The sequence below is a fragment of the Pristis pectinata genome, chromosome 2 (assembly GCF_009764475.1).
Source record: "Pristis pectinata isolate sPriPec2 chromosome 2, sPriPec2.1.pri, whole genome shotgun sequence".
Taxonomy (NCBI): domain Eukaryota; kingdom Metazoa; phylum Chordata; class Chondrichthyes; order Rhinopristiformes; family Pristidae; genus Pristis; species Pristis pectinata.
This window is the reverse complement of record NC_067406.1, coordinates 12975068-12998726: the sequence shown is the minus strand read 5'-3', so window position 1 is coordinate 12998726 and position 23659 is coordinate 12975068. Positions and strand designations below refer to the sequence as shown.

At 43.1% G+C, this 23659-nt stretch overlaps 2 protein-coding genes across 3 annotated transcripts in view; one reads left to right on the top strand and one right to left on the bottom strand.

Annotated features, from left to right (window-relative positions):
• The first annotated feature begins 8659 nt into the window (after positions 1 to 8659).
• On the top strand, positions 8660 to 11624 carry LOC127585221 (fatty acid-binding protein 1, liver-like). The gene is made up of 4 exons (XM_052042498.1): positions 8660 to 8771; positions 9981 to 10153; positions 10342 to 10434; positions 11519 to 11624. Exons 1-4 carry the CDS (start codon positions 8705 to 8707, stop codon positions 11600 to 11602), a joined length of 417 nt encoding a protein of 138 aa, XP_051898458.1. The 5' UTR covers positions 8660 to 8704; the 3' UTR covers positions 11603 to 11624.
• A 4159-nt stretch (positions 11625 to 15783) lies between these two features.
• smyd1b (SET and MYND domain containing 1b) overlaps positions 15784 to 23659 on the bottom strand; it is an 87920-nt gene continuing 80044 nt past the window's right edge. For both annotated transcript variants that reach the window (XM_052042424.1, XM_052042432.1), the window contains 4 exons: positions 22289 to 22381; positions 20468 to 20631; positions 18465 to 18633; positions 15784 to 15942 (listed from right to left, as the gene is read on the bottom strand). In XM_052042424.1, coding sequence (XP_051898384.1) covers positions 15784 to 15942; positions 18465 to 18633; positions 20468 to 20631; positions 22289 to 22381 — 585 coding nt within the window. The remainder of the gene's footprint in view (positions 15943 to 18464; positions 18634 to 20467; positions 20632 to 22288; positions 22382 to 23659) is intronic.

Here is a 23659-nt window from a genome sequence, read left to right as displayed (position 1 = left end):
TCTGCTATATCGACAACTGTATTGGTGCAGAACTCAACAGTTTCATAAGTTTCGCCACTAATTTTCACCCGGCTCTCCAATTCACTTGGACTGTCTCTGACGCCTCTCCCTCCTTTCTCGATCTCTCCATTTCCATCTCAGTAGATTCTTCATCCACTGACATCTTCCACAAACCCACTGACACCCACAGCTACCTAAACTACAGCTCCTTTCACCCTGTCTCTTGCAAGGACGCGATCCCTTACCCTCAATCTTTCTGCCTCCGCTGTATCTGCTCCCATGATGAGGCTTTCTACTCCAAAACATCTGAGATGTCCAACTTCTTTTCTAACCATGGCTTCCCTCATACGGTGGTCGAGGGAGCTCACACCCGCATCTCTGCCATTTCCCACACCTCTGCTCTCACCCCCACCCCTCCCAGACCCAACAGGGATAGGGTCCCCCTTGGCGTCACATTTCGTCCCACCAGCCTACGTATCCAACACGTGATTCTCCGCCACTTCCACCCTCTCCAACGGGACCCCACCACCAAGCATATTTTCCTCTCCCCCACCCCTTTCTGCCTTTCGCAGGAATCGTGCTCTCCGCAACTCCCTTGTTCACTCCTCTCTCCCCACCCATTCCTCTCCCACCCTGATGACTTTCCACTGCCCCTGCCATAAAGTGTAACACCTGCCCCTACCACTCCTCCATCACTCCCATCCAGGGACCCAAACAGTCCTTTCAGGTGAGACAGAGATTCACCTGCACCTCCTTTAATATCATCTACTGCATTCGGTGCTCCTAGTGTGGCCTCCTCTTCATTGGTGAGACCAAACGCAGACTAAGTGACCATTTTGTAGAACACCAGCTCTCTGTCCGTAACCGCGACCTGCATCTCCCCGTCGCCAGTCACTTCAACTCCCCCTCCCACACTATCACTGATATGACAGTCCTTGGCCTCCTCCGTCGCCAGGAGAGGTCCAAACACAAATTGGAGGAACAGCACCTCATTTTCTGTCTTGGGACCTAACGGCATGAACATCAAATTCTTCCACCCCAGTGCCCCCTCCCCCCCATGCCTCTTCTTCCTTTTCTTAGCCAACCTCTCTTTTTTCTCCTGGCCAATTTTTTCCTCTCCTCCCCTCCCCCCTGCCTGACTCTTTACTGTTGACCCATTCCCTGGTGGATCTTCTCTTCCCTCCTCCCCCGCATCTGCCTATCACTATCTCTTACCTGCATCTACCTATCACCACCCTGTGCCCACCCCGCCTCCCCTCTTTTGTCCACCTATCACTGCTCTGTTTTTCCCCCCCTGTTCATTGGGCTTCCCCTTTTCCTATCTTCAGTCCTGAAGAAGGGTCCTGATCTGAAACCGTCTGTTTTTCTCCACGGATGCTGCCTGGCCTGCTGAGCTCCTCATCTTGTTGTTTTTTTATCTGCAGTCCTTTGTTTCTCTACTTTTACTCTTAGAAACATAGAAACATAGAAAAGCTACGGCACAATTCAGCCCCTTCGGCCCACAAAGCTGTGCTGAACAATACCCTAGAAATTACTAGTCTTACCCATAGCCCTCTATTTTATTCAGCTCCATGTACCTATCTAACAGTCTCTTGAAAGACCCTATCGTATCAGCCTCCACCACTGTTTCTGGCAGCCCATTCCACGCACTCACCACTCTCTGAGTAAAAAACTTACCCCTGACATCTCCTCTATATCTACTTCCCAGCACCTTAAACCTATGTCCTCTTATGGCAACCAATTCAGCCCTGGGGAAAAGCCTCTGACTATCTACCCTATCAATACCTCTCATCATCTTATACACCTCTATCAGGTCCCCCTTCATCCTCCGTCTCTCCAAGGAGAAAAGGCTGAGTTCCCTCAGCCTGCTTTCATAAGGCATGCTCCGCATTCCAGGCAACATCCTTGTAAATCTCCTCTGTACCCTCTCTATGGCTTCCACATTTTTCCTGTAGTGAGGCGACCAGACCTGAGCACAATGCTCCAAGTGGGGTCTGACCAGGGACCTATATAGCTGCAACAATACCTCTCGACTCCTAAATTCAATTCCCCGATTTATGAAGGACAATACACCATATGCCTTCTTAACCACAGAGTCAACCTGCACAGCCACTTTGAGCGTCCCAAGATCCCTCTGATCCTCCACACTGCCAAGAGTCCTACCATTAATACTATATTCCGCCAACATATTTGACTTACCAAAATGAACCACTTCACACTTATCTGGGTTGAACTGCACCTGCCACTTCTCAGCCCAACTTTGCATCCTATCTATGTCCTCTGACAGCCCTCCAAACTATCCACAACACCTCCAACCTTCGTGTCATCTGCAAACTTACTAACCCACCCCTCCACTTCCTCACCCAGGTCGTTTATAAAAATCACAAAGAGTAAGGGTCGCAGTACAGACCCCTGAGGTACACCACTGGTCACCGACCTCCACTCAGAATACGACCCTTCAACAACCATTCTTTGCCTTCTGTGGGCCAGCCAGTCCCCTTGGATCCCATGTCTCCTCACCTTCTCCATAAGCCTTGCATGGGGTACCTTACCAAACGCCTTGCTGAAATCCATTTACACTACATCTACTACTCTCCCTTCATCGTTGTGTTTAGTCACATCCTCAAAAAATTCAATCAAGCTCATAAGACAGGACCTGCCCTTGACAAAGCCATGCTGACTGTTCCTAATCATATTATACCTCTCCAAATGTTCATAAATCCTGCCTCTCAGGGTCTTCTCCATCAGCTTACCAACCACTGATATACCCACTGAGATCTTAATATAGCAATAGAACCTCTTGGAATTTTCTTTAACCTCATGTGATAGATCCATCTCATACCTTCTCTTTGCCCTCCTGAATTCCCTCTTAAGAGTATTCTTAATCTTTTTACAGTCATCAAGGGATTCACTCATCCCCAACCTCCTAAACCCAATGTATGCTTCCTTCTTTTCCTTGACCAGAGCATCAATATCTCTCATCAGCCAAGGTTCACTGAACTTACCAGGTTTACCCTTCACCCTAACAGAAACATGCTGCACCTGGACTCTTGATATCACACTCTTAAAAGCCTCCCACTTGCCATTCGACCCTTTCCCTTCAAACAGGCTCATCCAATTGACCTCCGTTAGATCCTACCTAATTCCCCCAAAATTAGCCCTGCTCCATCTTAGGATCCTAACCTGTGGACCTGTCCTATCCTTTTCCATCACTATCTTCAAACTAATAGAACTAATAAAACTAACCCTCTTTAGCTATGGGTAAGATGCCAGAATATTGGAGAAAAAAACAATATTTTTCCTTTTGTTTAAGAAGGCAACAGGGACAAACCAGGAAATTATAGGCTGGTGAGCCTTACATCAGTGGTAGGGAAAGTATTGGAGAAGATTCTTCAAGACAGGATTTACATTTAGAAAAACATGAACTTACTAGGGATAGTCAGCATGGGGCAGGTCCTGCCTCACAAATGTGATTGTGTCGAAGAGGCAACAATGATGATTGATGAGGGTAAGGCAGTGGAAGCTGTCTATGTTTATTGGTATTGGTATTGGTTTATTATTGTCACCTATCGAGGTACAGTGAAAAACTTGTCTTGCATACTGTTTTTACAGATCAATTCATTACACAGTGCATTGAGGTAGTACAGGGTAAAAAGAATAACAGTACAGAGTAAAGTGTCACAGCCACAGGGAAGGGCATTGCAGGTAGACAATAAAGTGCAAGGGCAAACAAGGTAGATTGTGAGGTCAAGAGTCTATCTCATTGTATAAGGGAACCATTCAATAGTCTTATCACAGTGGGATAGAAGCTGTCCTTGAGCCGGGTGGTACGTGCCGTCAGTCTCCTGTATCTTCTGCCTGATGGGAGAGGAGAGAAGAGAGAATGACCCGGGTGGGTGGGGTCTTCTTTAGTAAACCATTTGACATGGCCCCTCAAAGTGGGACAAGTGGATAGGGTGGTAAAGAAGGCATATGGCATGTTTGCCTTCATTGGTCAGGGTGTTGAGTATAAAAGTCGGCAAGTCATGTTGCAGCTGTATAAAATATTAGTTAGGCCACACTTGAAGTATTGAGTGCAGTTGTACACAATACAAATGTAGAAAACAGGAGCAGAAATTGGCGGTTTGGCTCTTTGGGCCTGTTTGACCGTTCAACATTGTGTGCAATTCTGGTCGCCCCATTACAGGAAGGATGCAGAGTCTTTGGAAAGGGAGTAGAAGAGGTTCACCACAACGTTGCCTGGATTAGAGAGTAATAGCTACAAGGAGAGATTAGACAAATGTAATTGTTTTTTTCTGGAGTGTTGGAGGCTGAGGTGCGCCCTGATCAAAGTATATAACATTATGAGGGGCATAAATCAGGTAGACACGTGGAAATGTCAAATACTGGAAGGCATATATTTACGGAGATGGTTTAAAAGAGATTTATAAGGCAATTTTTTTACACAGAGAGTGGGAGGTGCCTGGAACATGCTGGCAGGGGAGGAGGTGGAAACAGATACAAAAGCAATGCTTCAGAGGCATTTAGAGAGACACCTGAACAGGCAGAGAATAGAGGGATATAGGCCTTGTTTAGGCAGATGGGATTGCTTTAGATGGGCATCAAGGTTGGCATAGACAAGGGGGGCTGAAGAGCCTGTTCCTGTGCCATACTGTTCTATGTTCTTTGTATGTTCTATTACTGTGTTTGGAGTCGCATGTAGACCAGATTGGACAGTTTCCCTTCCCTGAAGGATACAAGTGAACCAGATGAGTTTTTATGACAGTCTGATAGTTTTAGAGTTGTAGTGTCATGTAGCATGGAAATAGGCCCTTCAACAGATCATCAACCACCCATGTAAACAACCAGGATGGTAGGATAATCATCCACTGTAAATTGCCTCTTGTGTGTGGGTGAGTGGTCGAATCTGGGGATGTTGATAAGCATGTGGGGTGAATAAAATTTGGGATTTGTATAGGATAAGATAAGATATCTTTATTAGTCACATATACGTTGAAACACACTGTGAAATGCATCTTTTGCGTGGAGTGTTCGGGAGGTAGCCGGCAAGTGTTGCCACGCTTCTGGTGCCAACATAGCATGCCCACAACTTCCTAACCCGTTCGTCTTTGGAATGTGGGAGGAAACCAGAGAACCCAGAAGAAACCCACATGGCTACAGAGAAAATGTGCAAACTCCACACAGACAACACCTAAGGTGAGGATTGAACCCGGGTCTCTGGCGCAGTGAGACAGCGGATCTACTGGCAGTGCCACTGTGCCACACTCAATTATTATATTAATCATTATTGAAACCAACTTTTAATTTACCTTGTTAGTTGCACCTAAATTCCCCTACTCTGAAGTTGGATTCAAACCCATGTATTTGGAACAATGGTGGACACCTTTGGATAACAGTTCACTAACATTATCGTGTCTTAGAGTCAAAAAAATGAGCCCAATTACAGGGTCTTAGGCTAATAACTAATTTGTTCTCCTCCCCAAACAAGGATTGGCTTGCTCTGGAAGAAGATCAACAAAGATTCAACAGATTGGTTCCTGGTTTGCAGTATGAAGAGACATTAAGGCCTGTGTTCTTCAGATTCTAGGAAGCTTATCTCATCAAAACTTAAAACATTCTTAAAGGACTTACAGGACAGAGCAGTGGCCTGGCTATTAATGCAGCTGCCTCACAGTTCCAACAAGCTCAGGTGCTGTCTATGTGAAGTTTGCACCTTGTCTCTGTGGCCATGTGGATTTCTTCTGGATGTTCTGGTTTCCTTCCACATCCCAAAAACAAGCAGGATGGAAAATTAATTGGCCAATATGAATTGCCCCTAATGTGTAGGTGAATTGAATTTGGGGGGGAATTGATGGGACTGTGGGGAAAACAGAATAAGGTTAGTGTAGGATTGATAGAAATGGGTGCTTGATGGTAAGTGCAGAGCCAGTGGGTCACGCAACCAGTTTCTGTGCTGTACATGTTGGATACAGGGAGGAAGTTTCCCCTGACTGAGGAATCTGTAAGCAGGGATCACAGTCTCAGAATCAAAGGTCCATTTAGGACGGTGATGAGGAGAAATTTCTTCACTCAGAGGATGGTGAATCTTTGGAGTTCTCTACCCAAAGGGATGTGGAGGTTCAGTCATTGGAGTTCGTTCAAAACAGTGATCGCTGATATTAAGGGATTTGTGAAAGGGCAGGAATATGGCACTAAGGTAGTAGCTCAACCATTTTCTTGATGAATGGCAGAGGAGACTCAAAGGAGTGATGGCCCACTCCTGCTCCCAATTCTTATTTTCCTATGTTCTTCCTTCAGCACCATTTTCCTGTATTCATTGTTCAGCCCTTCTCTCTCTTATCCAAATGAACTATAGATCTCATTCTGTGAAGAAGCCTCAGCCCTTGTCTTGGGTGGAGAATTCTAAAGATCCTGTAATCTATGAGTCAAGAAATCTCTCCTCATTTCCAACCTGGATGTCCGACCCCTTACCTTGAGACTCTATAACCTCTGGTAGGAAACTCTCCAGCCAGGACAAACATCACCCCCCAGGGTCATAAAGTGCTTCAGAATAGGAAGCTACCAACCTTACCCAGTTTGGCCTTCTCTTGCACACAAACCTGGCTGAGTTTTTTGTTTGCACCCAGGTGCCTCTGCACACTCCGCTTCCACAGCAATGGTGGGTGGTATCTATAAGAGGCATTGCTTCAAGAAGACAACGTCTGTCATCAAAGATTCCCACCATCCAGGCCATGCCATCTTCTCACAGCTACCATCGGACAGGAGCTACAGAAGCCTGAAGTCCCACACCACCAGGTTCAAGAACCGCCATTTCTCTTCAACCATTCGGTTCTTGAACCAACCAGCACAACCCTGATCACAAGAGTTTAGCAACGCTATGACCACTTTGATCACTTTGCACTAAAATGGATTGTGTTTTTTTTCTTTTAATTGCGTTCTTTCTTGTAAAAATTGTGTATAATTCATCTTAAATTTATGTTTTTCTTGTGAATGTGGTTTATCCGATGCTATGTGCCTGTGATGCTGCAGCAAGTAAGATTTTCATTGCACTTATGTATACATGTACTTGTGCATATGACAATAAACTCGATTTTGACTTTGATTTTGACGCATGGGGCCTGACTAGACTGTCTTAATATTATAAGCTTTCATTTTATTTTCCCCAACTAAAACACTGAACTAAACCCCAACACCCCTCCAAACAAAAAACTGACCCACCTACCCTCTTCATTTTGATAACCTTTATTATCTTTATTGATGACATCACTTCCCTTGAAGGTGATGACATCAGTGCCTAGAATTGATTGTTCTGGTTTGAATGCCTCCAGGCCATTCCTTTCTAAATTCCTCTGCAAATATCATGATTTCAATTAGCAGACCCTTGTTTTCTCATGAATTCCACCAAATTGCTTGGACTAAACTCCCATAAATTGCCCCTTAAAGTTGGAGCTGACATGTGTAAAGTTTTGAGAATAAAAGGTATTGATTACAGATTTCCCTGCTTATTTTGATTGTTATTCTTTCTTCCCCATTAATAATGAGGGTTTTGCCTTCTAAACTGTGTTTATTTTGTGTGACTTGCTTATTTAAGGGCAATTAATTTGTCTGTGTAAACTAACCTGGTAACTTTTCAGCAGATGTGAGAATACTGGGAAGTTAAGTTACTGGCTGAAACATTTTTTGTATTTGTGGTGAAAGTCATTTGGGAATTTCCTTAACTTCTTGTTCCTCAAATGCATAATTGGAGAGTTTAACATTTGTTCTGCCATCTGGCTGTTTCTTGTCTTCAGTCTAATTCTGAGGTTCCTGCCTCATGAATTTTTGCTCAGAATAATGGCATTTGATGTTCATTCCTAACTGTTCTTGAGCTGGGTGACTTTCTGGGCTACTTGAGTGGTCTGGAGTTAACTCCGTTGCTGTACATCAAAGCCAAACCTTCATATTAGTAAAGGAAAGCATATTAATGATGGGATCAGATTGGGGAGGATGTTTGCACAATTATGGGGCTGCTCTGAAAGCTACCATAGACTTCATGGGCCAAAGGCCCTCCTATAGTGTATATAAACATGTGATCCATCTGTTCCATAAGTGCCATTATTTATACTAATGTCATTAAATCACTTCAATGCAAGTTACTAACCTACTGTACTGATATTCTGAGCTAGTCTCTGAACTAGCTTGGAGTCTGAATTGCAAATCCAGAAGCATAATCAATATGCCAAATGTAACCATTTTATCCATAAACTTCTGGAATAAACTATTTAATATTGATTACTTTCGCTTACTGGGTGGATAGTTTCAGCTCTAGTTTGAAGATGTCCAAATCTTCAAGTTATCTGGTATAATATTTTTGATCAGGATGCTGCATTTGCCAAAGTTCTAGTGCAGCTTGATGATCTTGCTAGAGATAATTAAACTTGGTCATATCTCTTAGTGCAGCTGTGAAGGTATGTCTATTTTCTGGGGGGAGAAGCAGTCAGTATCCAACCTAAATGCACTTAAGGGTGAAGTCAGTTAAATGGAGTAGGTGATTTTGGACAGCTATCATTCTGTACCCATCAATAGGCTTGGAGTGACTCAGCTGTACACCAAACACTTGATGTACATAGCTTCAAATGAAGTTACTCATTCTAAGATCTTGTTATATCACTCTTTCCAAGATAAAGGAATTGGTGCATCCACTTGTGAACACTGAGCATCTACAATGGATTTCAGTGGGCAGTATGAACTTCAGAGCCAGGAAAACATGAAGCCATTTATGAATGCTCTGGGTAAGCTCTACACTAGAGACCTTCTGTAGAAAGTCTAAACACTGCATCTAATAAGCAACATCTTTCCTTTTTTTTCTGCTGAATGTGGATAAAATTTTTTACTTTCACTTGTGAACACATTGGCAGTATACTTCCATTGTGTAATGATAAATGCATTGCCAATATTTGAGTCTTCTTGTTTTTGGAAGAGAATTCTGTAAGAACCAGAGGCATTTAGTCTGATACTGTTGTCCCCTATTGTTCTTGTCAACCCCCACTCTTTCTGCGTGCCCCCCCCAAAAAAAAACCCTTGTGAATTTTAAGTTCACCATTCTTTTGTATGGAGCATTCTGTAGTTATTTGCATTTGATCATTGTCCCTATACTCTTAAATCAAGATGACTAATTGATCCCATTTCCTTGTTCTTATTGCATTGAACACTTTACCCTTGGGTCAAGCTCTCAGAAGCCTTTTTTCCATGTATCATATTACCAATTCTGACTGTTGATTTTTTTTATGAGCACTTGGTATCATTTCTTCCCACTTCCCCCAAACCCCTGAGCTCTGTTACTCCTCTAATGTTTTTAAAAAAGAAAACTCTGCCTATTGCTATGATCTCCAACACTGTCTTGGAGAAAGAACTACTTGATCCAGTACCCAGCATGAATCCCTACCCAGCATGCTGCTCTCTTCCTGGATGTAGATTACCTGATGGGCTATAACTCCCTTTCCAAGGGTACTGTGGGAATTACCTTCATGAAGGAATGCAGTGGTTCAAGGAGCTGGCTTGCCACTGCCTCCCCAGGGGCAGTGGTGCCTGCATCCTGAGAAATGAATAAATAACCTTGCAAGTTCATAATTGGATGCCCCACCACTCAAGCATTCAGCTGTTAGCATTAGAGGTCCAGATTTTTCACTAACTATCCCCCCCCTCCCCCCCACCCAAAAATCCTGGCTATTCTTCCACCACCAGAGCAAACTGTGGATCTATTGACAACTCCTTCATTGTCCCCAAACCTTCATGGTTGCTCTTCATCTCTCTATAGAATAAAAGTCTGTACACTGTATTCTCCAAATCCTCGTGCATTTTAGTAATTATTTGTTTTTAGTGTTGCCTTAACTTAAATTGTAGTCAGCTCTTCCTCTAAGATGCATCCTAACTCCATTCTTTTTTATCTGTTAATGTAACTAAGCATTGAGACTGTAGCAATGTTATGGTTCCTCTTCCAGGAATCCCAGATGATATGATTGAGAAGATAAAAGAACTAAAGAGTGTTACTAAAATTGTTCAAAATGGAAAAGACTTCATAGTGGCTGTGCAAACTGGCAATCAGATGCTTGTTAATAACTTCACCCTTGGACGTGAGACCTATGTAGAAACTCCAACAGGAGAGAAGGTCAAGGTAACACTTTTTTTCAGCAGTAATTAGAGCTTTGGTAATATCTTTACAATTAAGTGTGGTCAACATTTGAAATACAGCCTCCTGTCTGATGCTTGCAAACTTGACTTTAGTTTTGTAAAACTTGAATGCTTGGATTTGAGGTCTCATTTTTAATGTTTGACTTCCATGGATTTTCCTTGTTTGCACAGGCCACAATAAACCTGGAAGGAGAAAATAAGCTGGTCATTAACACAAAAGACATTACTTCAGTTGCAGAGTTCAATGGGGATCTGCTGATTAATGTGAGTGTCCCATCTACAGAACTTTCACTGCTGCACTGTAAGAAGTGAAATGTGAGTTGAATGAATTGGACCGGTAGTGAATCATCAATGAAGATGCATGTGAAATGGGCTGAAGCTGTCCTTTTGCCCAACCCTAGCAGCAAAATCTGCCCATCTGATTGGTGTAGAGAAGGCCAGCTGATCAGTCCTCCCAGGAGTAGACTTTAAGTAGCAACTAGACCTTGGGCTAGAAATCCCCAGCAAACACTGGTTTCCTACTGTCAAAAGCCTTTGAATATTTTAAATATCTCTGATTACCAGATCAAATAGACTAAAATTACAAAAGTTATTATCAGAAAATGCTGTGGATACTCCACAGATCAAGCACTATCTTTGGAGAGAAACTTAACATTTCAGGTGAGGAAATCTGTTCAGAATTCTGAAAGTGCTCTGGCCTGAAACAATGGCACTTAGCATCTACAGATGTTGCCTGACCTGCTGAGTAATCCCCCAGCATTCCATCTTGGATATCCAGATACTGCAGATTTTTTGCTCTACAATTTGTCACCTCGAAGTTAAAAGTATAAAATGAAGAATTAAGAGATCACTAGTCTGATCAGTGATATTCTCAAATGACAATCCATTCAAATACTCTTTTCACTGGTCTTGGCTGGTGTACAAACAGGCTAGATTCTCGATGACCTGCCCCCTTGGCTCAGTACAAGTTTATGCTGCAGGACTCTGGTTAATCCAGCAGAGATCAGGGGCACAGCCAGTTGATGTAGAGCTCAAAGTTGAGCTGGACATCTCCATGTACAGACCTGGAAGTCAAAGGTAAGCTGACCACTGTTCCCAATAGAAATGTCAGCCTCAATATATTGAGGATCAATGACCCTCTGCAATAATCCCACACAGATGATGTGCGTCAAATTTTATGCTAAAACTGATGTGTAGATGGATATCTATGCCTTAAGTGGGTGGTAAATGTCAAGGCAATGACTTTTGGCATCATTGGCAAGGCCATATTTGTTGGATTCTAGTGTTGAAATGAGAGTTCTCTAGCCCTTTCTGTACCAGGTCCTGATGAACTTAATTTTCATTTCAGACAATAACTTTGGGAGACATTGTTTACAAGCGGATAAGCAAAAAAACTGAAGATCCTGATGAAGAGCAATGTAGTTCATTATAATTGTTCTTGAAGCAAAATAAATCTATGCAATGAATATTGCCTGGATGTGATTTTGTAGATTAATGCATTGAAGGCCTTTTTCTTGGCTCCACACAATATTCAGTGAACATTGTTAGTGAAGTTTCTAGTGATTTTATATTCCCCAAGCATGACTCATTGTTGAAGTTGCTAGTTCAATATCTATGAACACAGTAGGCCATTTAGCCCTGAGTCTGCTCTGCCATTCAAATGCATGTCTGATCAGCTACAAACTTCCATCTGTCTTTTAATATCCAGAGACTTTTTTTTATTGAATTCTGACTGAGCCCCCAATTCCTTGGGGTAGAGAATTCCATAAATTCATTGAGAATTGTTTCCCCTTGATCTTTAAAGTATCAAACCACCTCTTAGTGTCGGCCATACCTTGGCCTTTTCAATCTTGAAATCCTATCCCATCTGCACGAACAAATGAAGCCAAAGCTGCTGCTTGTTCAAATGTCTCCAGATTTCTACTTTGATCAGAGCCTTTTATCTTGAAGAAATGTGAACCTGACTTGGTGTACCATCTTCAAACTTCATCCAAGGTTTGTCCTCTACAAGTTCTCCCCTGTATCTATTCACATCTACAGGCTGTCAGTGCTATGACTGAAGCCTATTTCTTGCAGCCATCCTTAAGGTTAAGGCAGCAGGTAATCACCTCTTTGGGTAGGGCTCCCTGTGTTGTTAGGTGGAGGTCCCAGACTTGGAACTAAACAGGGCATTGAATGAGCAACTAGTTATAACCTTGATCTTTTATCACTGGAATGTAGTGATTGTCTATTGGAAAGATGTCAGTTGCCTAGGTGAATAACTGCAATTGTTTTAATCCTTTGTGGTGGTTTGGGTGGAGAAGAATGTGAGCATTACTGACAAGGCCAGCCTTTATTTCCCCATCCACATTATTGCTGTGTATTGAGGCTATTTTGGAGGATGCAAATATTAACCACATTGCAGTGAGTTGCATGTAGGGCACAGCAAGCAAGCCCATTACTGAACTAGATGAGCTTTTACTACAGTCCAGTAGTTTCCAGATCATGACTAAAACAAGGCATTCTTTTAAATTTCCACATTAACTGAATTTAAATTTCACAGCAGTCATGATGGAATTTGGACCTGGGCTCCAACTTGTTGGGCTAGTCTTCTGGGTCACTTGGGTAACTTTACTGCACTGCTACTGCAATGCACAAGTGACAGGAGCAATGAATGTTCAGGATGTCACTTGGGCGGCCTGCCTTGTCCCAGGTGAGTATATTGTGCTCTTGGACCTGTTTTCATCCAGGCAAGTGAAGTTATTCTGTCATTGTTCCTGCTGAGAATGTAAAAGCAGAAGGCTAGTTAGCTATTTGAGCCTGTTCTGCCCTTCAACAAGCTTATGGCTGATCGTTCACGTTAGGGCCACTTAAGCTTGATTCCTTTAATGTCTAAAACTATTGATCTCTCTGGAATGTACTCCAGTTACTGAGCCTCATTCCTCTTGGGTAGAGAATTCTGAAAATTTAAGTGCTGCTTTGAACCTCTTAATTGCTTGCTTGTCTGTCCTACTAGTTAACCGTAACTTTGGCTTAAATTAAATCCCTCATACTTTATCAAAAGCATTTTGAAAGTTCAATGTCCACTGAGCTGAGAGTAAAAGCTCAGACATTCAGGAGGTAGCTGTATGCCCAAATGAAATGCAGACTGAGAGGAAGGAAAGGATGAGTTGTGATCATTGGGGTGAGCTGATTAAGATTAGAGGTAATTAAAGGATCCAGCATTAAAACCTCTACCAACGAAAGTAGTTGGGTGAATGAGATCTGAAGGAAATGACCAAAGTTAGCCTGGACATTCTAAATACAAGAAGCAGGATGCACTACCTCTGATCTCATTGATACAGCTGTCAACTGCAAATAGACAAAGTAGGAGAGTCTCCCAAACAGATTTTTTATTCAAGGTTATGGAATATAGGAAATAATTGCAAGATCACACATTTTGCTAAAGGTGCAAGCACCAGGTTACACTGGTAGCTTTAAATTTGAGTCTGCTCATTGACATTAAGTGAGGAGTCTACAGCATCAAGAAACAAGAACTTTGTTTAAACTACATCATTAAGTTCTAATAAGAATAAAGAATTTAGAAAACCAACCTGAACAACTACTTGTGCTTATTATTTCATTCACAAAATGAGTGTGGAGTGGGGGAAAGATAAGAGCTTTTGTTTTGATGTTTGCCTTCAAAACTGTTTGAGGATAAGTCGCCTTAATGCAAGTGCCATGGTAGTTCGTGCTGCTGCCTTGTGGCTCCAGATAACCAAGTGAAATCCTGACCTCTGGTGCTGCCTATGTGGATTCTGCATGTTCTTCCTGTCTACATGAGTTTCCTCCCATATGCCAAAGCTGTGGTGTTAACTGACAGCTTTAAATTTAAAGTAGAACATAGAACACTACAGCACAGTACAAGTCCTTCTGTCCACAATATCGTGCTGACATTTTATCCTGTTATATCTTACCCTTCCCTCCCATTTCTCTACCATCCATGTGGATATCTAAGAGTCTTACATACATTTATTTATTAGTCACGTGTATATCAAAACAGTGAAATTTGTCTTTTTGCATTACTGAAAATGTGCTGGGGGCAGCCTGCAAGTGTTGCCATGCTTCTGGTGCCAACATAGCATACCCACAGCTCCTAACCCATACCTCTTTGGAATGTGGGAGGAAACCCACAGAATGTACAAACTCCTTACAGACAGTGGTGGGACTTAAACTGGGTCACTAGTGCTGTAATAGCATTACACTAACTGCTACACTACTGTGCTGCCTAGTGGAGATGGGTTGAAGGAGAAATGGGTCTAGTACTATATAATTGGCAAAGAGGGGCCTTTTTGCTACTGGTTATGACTAATTTTGGCATTAGACTATCGAGAGTCATAGGATAGATGTGGGCCCTTTGGCCTACCATGTCCATGTTGACCATCAATTACCTATCTATATTAATCTCATTTTCCTGTACCTAATCTGTAGCTTTCTATGCCTCGTGCTCACTAAGTTTACACTAAATTCACTTAGACCAAGGCAAAAAGTGATGCTTGACCCTTGGAGTGAGTGCTGTGAATATTTGCCTGGATGCTCCTGCTTTGCTCTTCATTGAAGTCTACAGCACTAAATTGGCAGTCCAGCCAGAGCGACATAAACTATGGATGGATTGGTTCATTCCCAACACATTGGTAGTATGTATAATGTTGCCGCTTGAAAGGCTTTTACAAAAAAAACTTGATCACAGGTTTGTGACCAAGATCATATAAGTTATGAGGAAATACAAAATGTCATGTGAGGGAAAATTGCAAGTCATATCTTCTAAATTATCAGTTAAAGTAGAGTAGAAGAAATTTGTCCTCTGTTGCATACATTAATGCATTATCTGTGCATGTTGAATTCATTGTTTGAAATTTGAATGCAGTAAAGTGAGTGGAACTTTGAAGTTGTGTTCAATTTAAAAAAAACCCTGCAGATTCTGGAAATCTGAAACAGAAAGAGGAAAGACTCAGTAGGCCAGGCATCATCTGTGGAAAGAGAAATAGCCAATGATTCCATTCTGACGGAAGGGCGCAGACCTGAAACTTTGGTAGTTTCTCTTTCCACAGATGCTGCCTGACCTGAGTTTCTCCAGCATTTTCTGTTGGATTAAACTATGCAAAGTGCCTAGATTACTACAGTGCAATTTACTGCACACAATGGAGAATGAAATTCTACCACAGGACCTTTTTTAAAAAAAATTAGCAGATTTTGAAAAAATTGATGCTCTTCAGTTGAGTCTGTGGTTACTCTCCCCGTCTTTTCTTCTCCCCATTCTGCCCCTGCACCAAACCCACCTTTGCCACAAGTTGGAGAGAGAAGAGACTACAGACGCTGGAATCTGGAGCAACATGCAAAGCACTGGAGGAACTCAACGGGTCAGGCAGCATCAATGGAGGGAAATGGACAGTTGACATTTCAGGTCAAGACCCTTCATCTGGACATTCATCAAGTCCACATGAAGGGTCTCGACCCAAAATATCAACCGTCCATTTCCCTCCATAGATACGGCCGGACACCCTGCGTTCCTCCAGTGCTTTGTATGTTTTGCCACAAGTTCAATTACGTTAATAAATTCCAAATGCCTGCAGGAAAGGATTAAACAGCAGGATCTTATTTTCTTCTGTGGAAAAGCTCCTTGATGTACTCTCCAGTTGGTTCTGCCATGACTTGCATTTTCTGATTTTTCAGTGCTGCCTCTCTCATCTGATAGTAAAGAAATTCGTTCTCCTTGAACATTCGCAGTTCCATTTCAGTCTGGCATCGCATGGTCTGTGAAGCAGACACAATACAGATCAGCAGTGTTATTTATGTTGGAACACTGACAGCCTGGTAGAAGCAGCACAATCATGTCCATCTATTTAATCTGAAGAGATAAATCCCCAATATAACACAGTAACTGCAGCTTGACTACTGATGTTGTGGTTCAAAAGCACCATCAGGCGAGAGACTGGGGTTCTGCTGGGGCTCCAACCCAGAACTTTTGCAGAGCTAAGAGCATTGGTATTTGTCCACAAAATTAATTATATTGGTAAAGTAGTTTATTATTGTCACATGTACTGAGGTGCAGTGAAAAGCTATATTTTGCACGCCATCCATACAGATCATTTCATCACATCTGTACATCAGGGTAGTACAGGGGAATAACAATGCAGAATATGGTGTTACAGTTACAGAGAAAGTGCAGGCAGAAATAAGGTGTAAGGCCATGACGAGGTAGATTGTGAGATCAAGAATCCATCTTAACATACAAGGCATCCATTCAATAGTTTTATAACAGTGGGATAGAAATTGTCCTTGAGCCTGGTGGTACGTGCTTTCGGGCTTTTGTATCTTCTGTCTGATGGGAGGGAGAAGAAGAAAGAATGTCTGGGGTGGGAGACATCTTTGATTATGTTGGTTGCTTCACCAAAGCAGCGAGAAGTGTACGTGCATTCAAAATCAAAGAACTGTAGATGCCTTCACCTAAACCTTCAGCATTGATATCTTTATCTCCATCTTATTTTTGCATAAGATATAAGATAAAATTTCTTTATTAGTCACATGTACATCGAAACACACAGTGAAATACATCTTTTGCATAGTGTTCTGGGGGCAGCCCACAAGTGTCATCATGCTTCTGGTGCCAACATAGCATGCCCACAACTTCCTAACCTGTACATCCTTGGAACATGGGAGGAAACCAGAGCACCCGGAGGAAACCCACGCAGACACGGGGAGAACATACAAACTCCTCACAGATAGCACATGGAATTGAACCCAGGTCGCTGGTGCTGTAATAGCATTACGCTAACCGCTACACTACCATGATGGTGATAAGAAAGCCATGATCCAACCAACAGGTCCATAACAGACCCAATCTCAGTGAAGACTGCTATTAAGCAAGCCTGTGTTGTAACCCCAGCACATTTTACAATCTGTCTGGCTGCAATTCTGTCCATCATCTCCAACAAATTTCTCAAACCAAGGTCACTACAACATAAGTAGTCAAGCTGCACTGTGCATGAGGCCTGGCTTCAGTCTCTAAGCCATTGTCAACTTGTTCAGTGAAGTGTGTGATATTACAAAGCAAAGGTTCTCTACCAACCCCCCCCCACTGTGCAGCATTGCCCTCCCAACAATAAAGGTCCAGAAAGAGATGCCGGAAAACATAGACCATTAGCCATGGCTCAGGAGCTTCTTTCAGTAAAAGTGAATCTCACTGATAAAATTCATCATCACCTTTAGTACACCAGTACAACTCTTCACCTTCTCGTGTGCTTCACTGAACAAGTTGACAATGACTTGGACATTAACCTCGAGACCGGCACATACAGCGGCTCGACTACTGATGTTGGAGTGAGCTTGGTTTGAGGAACTTGTTGGAAGTGAGGTACAGCAATGCAGTGAGACAGACTGTGAACAGTGTTGGGGTGACACCAAAGCTGGTCTGCACTGTCTCCACAAACTCTTTCAAGTCTACAGGAAGGATGACAAAACCAGTGTCAGTAACCCCTCCCAGATGAACATACCCAGCATTAGGGCCCTGCTTACACTTGTTCCTCTTGGAAGGTCACATCGTTCATAGGTCTGACACCAATCTCCCGAAACAAGCACTCTGTTCCAAGCTCGGATGCGGGAAGAGATTACCAGGTGGACTGAGGAAAAGATATTAATAGGAATAGGTAGAGTGGACAGCCAGCACCTCTTTCCCAGGGCACCAATGCTCAATACAAGAGGGCATGGCTTTAAAGTAATGGGTGGGAAGTTCAAGGGAGATATCATAGGAAGGTTTTTTACCCAGAGAGTGGTTGGGGCATGGAATGTGCTGCCTGGGGCAGTGGTGGAGGCAGGTACATTGGTCAAATTCAAGTAATTACTAGATAAGCATATGGAGGAATTTAAAATAGAGGGATATGTGGGAGGAAGGGGTTAGATAGTCTTAGGCGAGGTTTAAAGGTTGGCACAACATTGTGGGCTGAAGGGCCTGTATTGTGCTGTACTGTTCTATGTTCTATATTTGTTGAAAGCGTGCACCATTCCCACTGACTCCAGGCATCCCTAGCCCATGACTGTTCAAAGTGAGATGAAACCGAGAACCCTGAGGCCATGCAACAAAAACACACGGGAACCCAATGTAGACAGCAGAAGGAAGGCACCATCTGACAAACTACCGAGACTTTAAGAGTCACATGGCCTCCTCCTGCTTGTGTGTTTTATGTCCTGAGAGAAAGCTGTCGATACTGCATTCCAGATTCAAAACCATCGCACCATGACTGTCGACCTCCAATTAAAGTAGCACACTTGAGACTAACCTCGAGATCCTTGGTGATGGGGTGGGTTGGGCCGTGTGTCACCAGGATAATCCCATATGCTTGGCAAATCATGGCATGGCCTGGTTCTATGAGCCCAGCGTGCCAGTGCGTCACTCCAGCCCTCATCAGAGCCATTCCCAACTGGGCATTGTTGTGGTGGTAAAGTTTCCTATGAATGATTAGAATGCGTTGTTAGAACCTCTTTACAGCCTTTGGCCACATTAATCCCGATGGACATTTACACCCAGCCTCTAAATGTCATAAACCCTCAGGTTTTCTCTGCCTACATCAGTCATCTATTTGTGATATTGGTTTCTTTTTTTTTAGCCCTTTTCTTCCTCTGGGAGTTGAGTTACAAGGAGAGGTTGCATAGACTAGGACTTTATTCCCTGGAACGTAGGAGATTGAGGGGCATATGATAGAGGTATATAAGATCATGAGGGGCATAGACAGAGTGAAAGCACAGAGTCTTCTTCCTAGGGAGGGAGTGCTAAAAACAAGAGGGCATAGGTCTAAGATCAGAGGCAAGAGATTTAAAAGGGACATCAGGGGCAGCTTCACACAAAAGGGTGGTGCGTATTTGGAATGAGCTGCCAGAAATAGTGGTTGAGGAGGGCACATTAGCAACATTTAAAAGCCATCCAGATAAGTACATGGATAGGAGAGGTTTAGGGGGCTATGGGCCAAACTCGGGCAGAAGGGACTAGCTCGCTGGGCAATGCGGTTGGCATGGATGAGTTGGGCTGAAGGGCCTGTTTCCATGCTGTATGGCTCTATGACTTTATGACCTGCCCAGTCTGACCTCCCGGGTGTGTCTTCCTGCTCTTCATTCCACAACTCCCACATTCTTTTGTCTATGTTCTTGCTCTCTAACTCCTCCAGTAACCAGATACACTTGTTTAAAGCTTATCCCAATGGTCACCCCAGTTTTACCCTATCAGAGACATTTTTATTTATTCATTCAGGGGATGTGGGCTTCGCAGGCTGAGCCAGCATTCAATTGCCCATCCCTAGTTGGTGGTGGTGAGCTGCCTTCTTGAACCGCTGCAGTCCCTGAGGTGTGGGTATGCCCGCAGTGCTGTTAGGGAGAGAGTTCCAGGATATTGACCCAGCAATGGTGAAGGAACGGCAATATATTTCCAAGTCAGTGTGGCTTGGAGGGCAACATCCAGGTGGTGGTGCTGTTCTCCTTGTTAGAGAACTAACATTGGGATTTCAGTTTAATATCTCATTTGATGAACTGCTCCTTCAGCAGTGCAGAACTCCCTCAGTTCTGCACAGGTAGCAACCTAGATTTTTGTATTTAATTGGAATTGGTTTATTATTGTCATATGTACCAAGGTACAGTGAAAAACTTGTCTTGCATACCATTCATACCGATCAATTCATTACACAGTGCATTGAGGTAGTGCAAGGAAAACCAATAACAGAAGATAAAGTGTAACAGCTACCAAGAAAGTGCAGTGCAGGTAGACAATAAGGGGCAAGGTCATAATGAGGTAGATTGTGAGGTCAAGAGTCCATGTTATCGTACTAGGGAACTGTTCAATAGTCTTATAACAGTGAGATAGAAGCTGTCCTTGTGCCTAGTGGTACTTGCTTTCAGGCTTTTGTATCTTCTGCCCAATGGGGAGAGGGGAGAAGAGAGAATGCCCAAGGTGGGGTCTTTGATTATGCTGGCTGCTTTACTGAGGCAGTGAGAAGTATAGTCAAAGTCTACAGAAACTTGGCAAGGTGGCGCCGGAGCACGGCGACTCGTTGCAAGCTGCTCTCTGCAGATCCACTCATTTAAAGGTCTGGAGTGGGTCTTGAACTTGTAACCTACTAAGCCAAGGGCAAGAGAACAAGCAGCTGAGCCACGCTAATACAGTATGCAGGAAGAAACTGCAAAATAACGAGAAATGATTAACACCGCCCCACATTACAGGCAGAGATTTTCTGACCTACAAATGTTCCTTGGATGTGGGTGGTGCAGTTTGTGATATCCAATTGTTGGTACTTACTGATATCCCTCCACCATCTGCTTGGCATACCCGGCTGCTTCTTCAAAATACTGCAGATAAGACAGCACTTCAGAGGCGAGACTCAGTATCTTCAGCTTGTAGAGGTTTGTGTCTGCCAGAACAGGCTCCTGCTTTTTCAAGCACTCCCGACACAGCTTTACAATCTGATCATGTGTGAATCAGGAGCCACAATTGCACAGAGAGAAGACAACAAGAAAGAGGAATAAAGATAGTGGTTAATGATGCCTTTGGTAGTACTTCATCTCAGGATTCCTCATCCCTCCTTATCCACTTACTGTGACTGTGTTCTTAGATCTGGCAACATAATTTTGGGTTAGCGTAGCTCTTGAGTAGGGTCTGAGCTCTGGAAACCCTAGTGAACAGAGACTGAAGATCCACCTCTATATTCTAGATTAACACACAAGGGAATACTGTTGTTTGGAGAGTGAGATGTCCTCACATTTTATGGAACCACTTGTCTACACCCAAAATATTTGAAGGAAACTATGTAATTGTAACTACTGAAACTGTATTTAATCACCTGTCATTACCTTCGTGCATAATGAGAATAATACCTCAATATACTTTGAGTTCAGAGAGATTCTTCCAAGAGATTCTCGCAGGAGATTCTTCCATCATGTCTCCTCTGTGTGTCTGCTGAATAAAGACCTGTTACAGTTCTGGTCTCCACATGTCTCATTCACAGTCACAACGCCCTGCCAGGGTTGGTAGTGGAAACAGATACGATAGTGGTATTCAAGAGATTTTCAGATATGCACATGAATATGCAGAGAACAGAGGGATATGGATCACGTGCAGGCCGATGGGTTTAGTTTAATTTGGCATCATTGGTCAGCACAGATATCATGGGCCGAAGGGACTGTTCCTGTTCTATCCTGTTCTGTGTTCTATGGTCTATGTTCTAACAGCTTAGCACACCATTAAAAACTCACTTGGATGTCAAGTGTCAGTATTTGTTATAGTGGGATTAATTTGTAAATGTTCACAATTCTCAGCAGCTCAAAAAATTTCAGCTTGATTCTGATGGAGAAGGCTGCAAACAGTATACTCCCTGGAAGAGCACTGGATCACTGACTGACTTCTGCAGTCAACTACACATCCACAGAAACAGTAAGGTTACTGACAGCTTTGTGAAGTGAGGAAGGTCAACACCAACGGTTCCACCATCCTTACTAATGCAAACTCCAACCAGTGTGGTGAGCTTGGCCAATTATTGTGTAAATGAAGGAATTATGTCACACTGAAGTGGTGAATCAGGAAGGATGGGAAAATGTTTTTGTGAAGATAAGTGAAATGAATCATCAATTGGTGGGGACTCACAGTTCCCATGGGACCTCCTGCACACCATATAATTATATTGGCGTGCCAGTCACACACCTTACTTTATGACAGACTCTGGACCTAAATGTTCCCTGTATTATCCAAAGGAGATAAGGGGCAAATATTTTGTTGTATGCCGATCTTTTTCTCTTTCTGATGAACTGACCCTCCACTAGGGCAGCACACTGGGAAAGAAAGATAACAAATTATATGGCAGTTACAGGGACAAACATAAGCAACCGTCTGTCAATATATTTTTATCAGCCTCCCTTTGTACAGCTGCCTCATTATATGCCACTGCATTATCTAAACTAAACCTGAATGGATAAAAACTGCCGAAAGTATTGGACAGATTTTTCCTCTGTACAAACTCAACCACCATACCTGAAAAAATGGTGAACAGGTACATTTAAATCTTATAAGGCATCTAAATGTCAGGATTGATTTACTAAAGCTTAGTAAACAAATAATTTCACTTACATTTGCCCAGAGTCCCTCCTCTCGATCCTTCTCAACTTTTCCCAATGTCATCTTTGAAAACTCAATGACTTCCTTCACCGTTTCTTCTGGTGGCTGCAATGTTACAAATATGTGAGGCACTGACATTACAATACTATTTAAACAGAATTACCATTTCTCTGATTCAGCTGAGTCTTTTATTTGTTCCAGTCTGCATTCTCATCGAGGTACAAGAGACTGCAGATGCTGGAATCTGGAGCAACAAACAATCTGCTGGAGGGACTCAGGGGGTCGAGCAGCATCTGTGGGGAGGAAGGAATTGTCGACGTTTCAGGTCAAAACTGAAAGGGTGGAAAGGGTGAGCAGCTTCAAGTTCCTGGGCATCAACATCTCAGAGCATCTATCTTGGGCCCAACCCATTGATGCAATCACAAAGAAGACATGCCAGCAGCTCTACTTCGTTAGGAGTTTGAGGAGATTTGGTATGTTACCAAAGATTTTTACAAATTTCTTTTGATGTACAGTGGAGAACATTCTGACTGGTTGCATCTCAGCCTGGTATGGAGGCTCCAATGCACAGGATCGCAAGAGGCTGCAGAGGGTAGCAGACTCAGCCAACTCCATCATGGCCACAACCCTCCCCACCATCGAAGACATCTTCAAGAGGTGGTCCCTCAAGAAGACAGCATCCAACATTAAGGACCATCACCATCCGGGACATGCCCTCTCCTCGTTACTACCATCGAGGAGGGAGGTACAGGACCCTGAAGGCCCACACTCAATGATTCAAGAACAGCTTCTTCCCCTCCGCCATCAGATGTCTGAACGGTCCATGAACCCATGAACACTACCTCATTATTCCTTTTTCTTGCACTATTATTTATTTTTGTAGTTCATAGATTTTTATGCTGCAACACAACAACTTGCATGACATATGTCAGTGATAATAAACCTGATTCTGATTCTGAAACCCAGCATGCATTCTCAATTCCTGTTGTATTCTCATAGAATTATACAGCACAGAAACGGGCCCTTTGGCCCACCATAATTCTCACTGAGATCAAACACCATTTATACAGATAGTGTGCAATGGTGTCCATTATTGAATCTGACCAAATTTTATCACATTGAGAAAGGATTTGGGATTGATCGATGTGATGGAATTGACCTTGTCAAAAGTCCAGAACTGAGAAGACTTTATTGTCCTCTGTTACGAGCCAGGTTGCTATTTGGTGAATGTCCCTTGAAGGCACCTGGACAGTAGAGTAGTAGTGTGTGTGGTGTTATCAAGACAGCAAGACTATTGCAATGTGCTGGCTGTTTTGCTCAGAGAGGGAGGGAGGGAGGGAGGGAGAGAGACTCTGTATCAATAGATGAAGAACAATAGCTGTG

Excerpts from the sequence above, each read along its gene's own strand:
- LOC127585221 (XM_052042498.1), top strand. The coding sequence starts at position 8,705 with ATGGATTTCAGTGGGCAGTATGAACTTCAGAGCCAGGAAAACATGAAG. Across the intron at positions 10,154-10,341 it reads CAACAGGAGAGAAGGTCAAG|GCCACAATAAACCTGGAAGG; the intron begins GTAACACTTTTT and ends TTGTTTGCACAG. Across the intron at positions 10,435-11,518 it reads ATGGGGATCTGCTGATTAAT|ACAATAACTTTGGGAGACAT; the intron begins GTGAGTGTCCCA and ends TTTTCATTTCAG.